General features: G+C 36.1%; 1 protein-coding gene across 1 annotated transcript; it reads left to right on the top strand.

Annotated features, from left to right (window-relative positions):
• Positions 1–216: 216 nt before the first annotated feature.
• On the top strand, positions 217–2,203 carry LOC105624748 (protein-L-isoaspartate O-methyltransferase domain-containing protein 1-like). The gene is made up of 4 exons (XM_012206102.1): positions 217–523; positions 586–720; positions 798–1,049; positions 1,156–2,203. Exons 1-4 carry the CDS (start codon positions 217–219, stop codon positions 2,142–2,144), a joined length of 1,683 nt encoding a protein of 560 aa, XP_012061492.1. The 3' UTR covers positions 2,145–2,203.
• The last annotated feature ends 2,236 nt before the right edge of the window (positions 2,204–4,439 follow it).

Genomic DNA, 4,439 nt, shown 5'->3' with positions numbered 1-4,439 from the left:
CAAGATAGAAAGTTTTAATATAGTCTAATACAGTGACAAAAGATGGGTCTAGGGAATATTACTCTTATTGATCTATACGAATCTAAATATTTTTAGATTTGTTTACAAACAAATCATTTTGTATTTTATATATAAACTCTTGTTTTTTTCTAATTGTATAATGTAATAAATTAATATATACTTATTTGTTACAGAATACTTAATATTTAAATAAACATGGGAGGTGCTGTAAGCTGTGGGCAAGACAATGATGAATTAGTGGATAATTTAATGGGATCGGGATATATCAGAACGAAGAAGGTGGAACAAGTTTTTAGGGCTGTAGATAGAGCAAACTATGTTTTGCCTGAATATCGAGAAGGCGCTTATAAGGATTTAGCTTGGAAACATGAAAATATACATTTATCAGCTCCCTGTATATATAGTGAAGTATTGGAAGGACTAAGTTTAGAACCTGGCTTAAGCTTTCTGAATCTTGGGTCGGGTACTGGTTACCTCAGCACAATGGCAGGATTGTTAATAAGTAAGAAAATTGCTGTTTTAAAAAATAATATCGAATATGTATATCTTTTATACCTTTTTCAGAACAACATGGAATAAATCATGGAATTGAGTTGCACGAAGATTGTTTAAGTTACGCGTACAAAAGATTGGAGGAATTCAAGGAAACGTCATTAGCTTTAAATGAGTTTGATTTCTGTGAACCTGTATTTATACAAGGTAAAATAATTTTTTTGAATGTTAACAAGATGACAATGGTTTTACATCAAATGTTACATAATAATAATATTCAACAGGAAATTGTCTTAGCCTCATACCAGGTAGACAATATGATAGAGTATATTGTGGTGCAGCGTGTCCTGAAAGTCACGAGGCATTTATTAAGCAATTCGTACGCGTTGGAGGTATATTAGTAATGCCTTACAAGGATGAATTGCTACGTTTGCAAAGAGTGGATGAGAATACATGGTTGCAGAACACAATGCTTCCCGTATCGTTCGCGACTCTAGTCGTACCTCCGTCCTCAGAACACAATTTGTTTCATCTACGTATGTATATATCATAAACAAATATTTTATTTATGTTTATACGACAATTTACGCTATTATGAGATTACGCTATAATTTATACTGTATTCGAAATTCTATATTGCAGCGGAGTACAATCCCTTATCTCTGCAAGAGCTGTGTCGTGGTAGAATCCGACATCATCTACGTCACAATATCTGGAACGAACACCCCGAACTAGAGACTGTGAAGCCTGTAGCACCAATACACCAAAGGCAGACTGAGCAACAAGATACCCTCAGACGTTTTGTAATACCTATTTTTGACTCTGACGATTTTACTGATGATGAGGAAGAACTCGCCGGGCGAGCGCGTTTCTTATTAAATGCGCGTCTCGCTGACGTTCAACCTGGGGAAGCTATCACGACGAGCTTGCAATTGGTACGGGCGGTCGTGCAACCGAATCAAAACGGTGAAGATAGAGAGATTCAACGGGTTTTGGACAATACCCACGAGACTCGAGATATCGGTGTGAATACGGATTTCCCTGTACGTCAGCAGAGGCGGAAATCTAACGTGAAAAGCCCCGTTTCAAATATGGGTATGGATGATACGAGTGCGGGTCACAGTTCCTCTGTAGGCACAGATACGAACGACAATAACAACGGAGCGGAGGAACGGAGTAAAAGAAACGCGGAAAAATCCAGCGTGGCCGCGTATTCTAACATGAGCGATAGCGATAGCGACAGTGATGGCGAGCAAGAGAACGTTTTCATGCAACGCAAAAAAATCGCGAAGCGCGAAAAAACGGACAGCGGTATAGTGGATGATGCAAATTTCAGCAATGATGAAAGTAGCTCCAGTTCGAATACTAATCACTCTGATTCTGACATCACTGATACTACGGACGCGGGCGACGCGATGGACGTAGATTTACCTGAGATAGCGATTTATAAATCGTGCAGCGATGTGTGCTGCAAGCCGAAATGGCAAGTCGGCTCTAATACTGGCAAAAAAGTAATTGTCGCACACTATACAGATAGTAAGGCGTTTGCCGTTTACATGAAGGAAAAGATAGGACAGTTACCGTTGCCTTTCTCAATAAAATTGTATATGAATTACAATCGAAAATTGTAAGCAAATAATCGTTATATATTATTCTTATTTAAAGAAATACATACATTTTTATTACGCAATGAATTTACAATGTTTTTGTTTCTCTCGCGTATGCGTTCGTTTGGACTTACGTAATTTACACGAGCTCTATATCCCGAGTGAATTTTCAAAATTAATTTCTATCGCATTTCGTATCTTATGGCACTAGTTAACCATTATTGATATACTTTTTATGCGGCTAACGATGAATCAATTGATATACGATCTTTTCAGTTTCGAGTTATCTATTGTTCCTACAAAACTTTTCTTTTAATCTCCTACTTTGCATAATGAATAGAAATAAGACATAGAATTGTACATGTATAATTGGAATATTTAGGGATAAAATTATTAAAAAGATTAAAGTCTCATAATTTTATTATATACGATCTTTTATTTATATAATATCTCTCCTATAAAATATCTGTGTCAAGAATTAAATTTAATATTCTTTAAAAACTATTTTCCAAAATCGACTTTATAGATTCAAAATGAATCAACAGAAATTAAGGAATCGAAAAAAGATAAGATTATAAAAATAAAAACACATTTAATCTCCATTTTAGAAGATCACGCTTTTGATATTAATTAGATCGCAAGTATCGCAATCGTGTCAGAAGTTTCAGAAGTTGTCTACATCTGTATTCTAAAATTACTGTCAATGCTAAGAATATATACATAATGTAAACTATAGATTTTCAGCGCTATAAACTTGGAACACAGCCTATATTATTTCATAATTGGCAGCGCTAAGACTTGGATTGAATAAATTAAGATGAAGCAAATATAATTCAGAAAGTCATCGATAAAGAACAGATCTAATTAAAGGATCGAAGAAAGCTAGGATCGTAAAAATAAGAAAATTTCTAATTCACTTTGGAAAATCATGCTTTCGGTATTAATTAGATCCGATGTCAAGCCGTGATCTCTACATTGACCGCGTCAATCGAAATTTATCTCGCAACTGTTGAAAGTTTTCTTCGCTGAGATAAGATATTCCTTTAAATCTTAACTGTATAACTTAAAATTTAAGTTATACAATTCAGCCAATGCGAAAAAAACCTCAAACAGTTCGAAAATAAATATTCTATTGAACGCGGCCAATTGAAATCGCAACTTTTGACATCGGTTAATTTATATTTGACAGCGTCAAGATTTTCATACTGAACTTGAACCCCAATCGAATTTTGACAATTTGACCAATACTTCCGCGTCGATACACATGTAGGCCACGGTTTAATCTATGTGGGATGGATGCGCACGGACAGATTAGGGTTGATTGGGGGATGGAGGAGAGGGGGATGGACCAGCGCCAACAGCCCTATAGCAGCCCGACAGATCGCGCGACGTCGCGCATCTGTGATAAGAGAGGGTGGGCAAGGAAGATCAGTAATCAGTATCAGAGCACAAGGTCGTGTCGAGGTATATCAAAGTGTATCTACCGTTCGTTCGCTCATCTCATCATTCTTATCGTCGATCCTTTCATCGAAATTGTCCAGTGAATCGCTTTCCTCGCAAATCTCTCGATTATAGTCCATGATGTAGTCGAGATCGAGAAATTCGTGATGCGTTGGACATCCCCCCAAGATTCGCGCTTTTGCGCGGTATTCGGTTCGCGGGTAAGCCTGACCGAGCGCAACATCCCTGATTCCTGCGCGAGGGGATATTGATATCATCATGCTGGGAAATCGTCGAGGTGGACAGAAACCCAGCGAATGATAACCGATTGAACAAAATTAAAGAAAAATTCGGGCGATCGTTCACTTAGAAGTGTCGCGATAACGCCCCGCTCGAGCCGTAGTTAAGGTGAGGAAGATGTCGCATCGCCAACGTGTTTACGCGGACATCATCTAGGTCATCATAGCCAATTCACTACATATTTCGAAACAAATTGATTTCTGCTACAAATTTCATTTAACAAAAAATTTTTTAAGAATATCGTGAATTACAAATTTTCATGAATGTTATAATAAGTTTATATTATATACGCGCGCGCGCACACAATTCTATGCCAATTATTTCTGTTTATTTTTTATTCACCAAGAAATTATCTAAATATTGTAAACATATTTATAAGTTATACAATATATATGAGTTTTTAAAAATATTACAAATACGAAATTTAAGATCTAGTTCCACCAATGTAAAATTAACTTTAATCTCGATTAACTTTAATTTACTCTTCGTTTTTTAATTCTTAAAATTAAAAAAAGATTAGTGGAGAACCGAGTTTAATGCCCGTTTCTATCACAATGTAATTTAATTTTAATCTTGGTT

The sequence above is a fragment of the Atta cephalotes genome (genome assembly GCF_000143395.1).
Source record: "Atta cephalotes unplaced genomic scaffold scaffold00087, whole genome shotgun sequence".
Classification (NCBI taxonomy): Eukaryota; Metazoa; Arthropoda; class Insecta; order Hymenoptera; family Formicidae; genus Atta; species Atta cephalotes.
The sequence above is the reverse complement of the archived record's forward strand: the minus strand, read 5'-3'. Positions and strand labels throughout refer to the sequence as shown.

What these genes read in the sequence shown, in the direction of transcription:
- LOC105624748 (XM_012206102.1), top strand. Translation starts at nt 217, where the DNA reads ATGGGAGGTGCTGTAAGCTGTGGGCAAGACAATGATGAATTAGTGGAT. An exon ending in AATGGCAGGATTGTTAATAA is followed by an intron (nt 524 to 585) that starts GTAAGAAAATTG and finishes TACCTTTTTCAG; the next exon opens with AACAACATGGAATAAATCAT. An exon ending in ACACAATTTGTTTCATCTAC is followed by an intron (nt 1,050 to 1,155) that starts GTATGTATATAT and finishes TCTATATTGCAG; the next exon opens with CGGAGTACAATCCCTTATCT.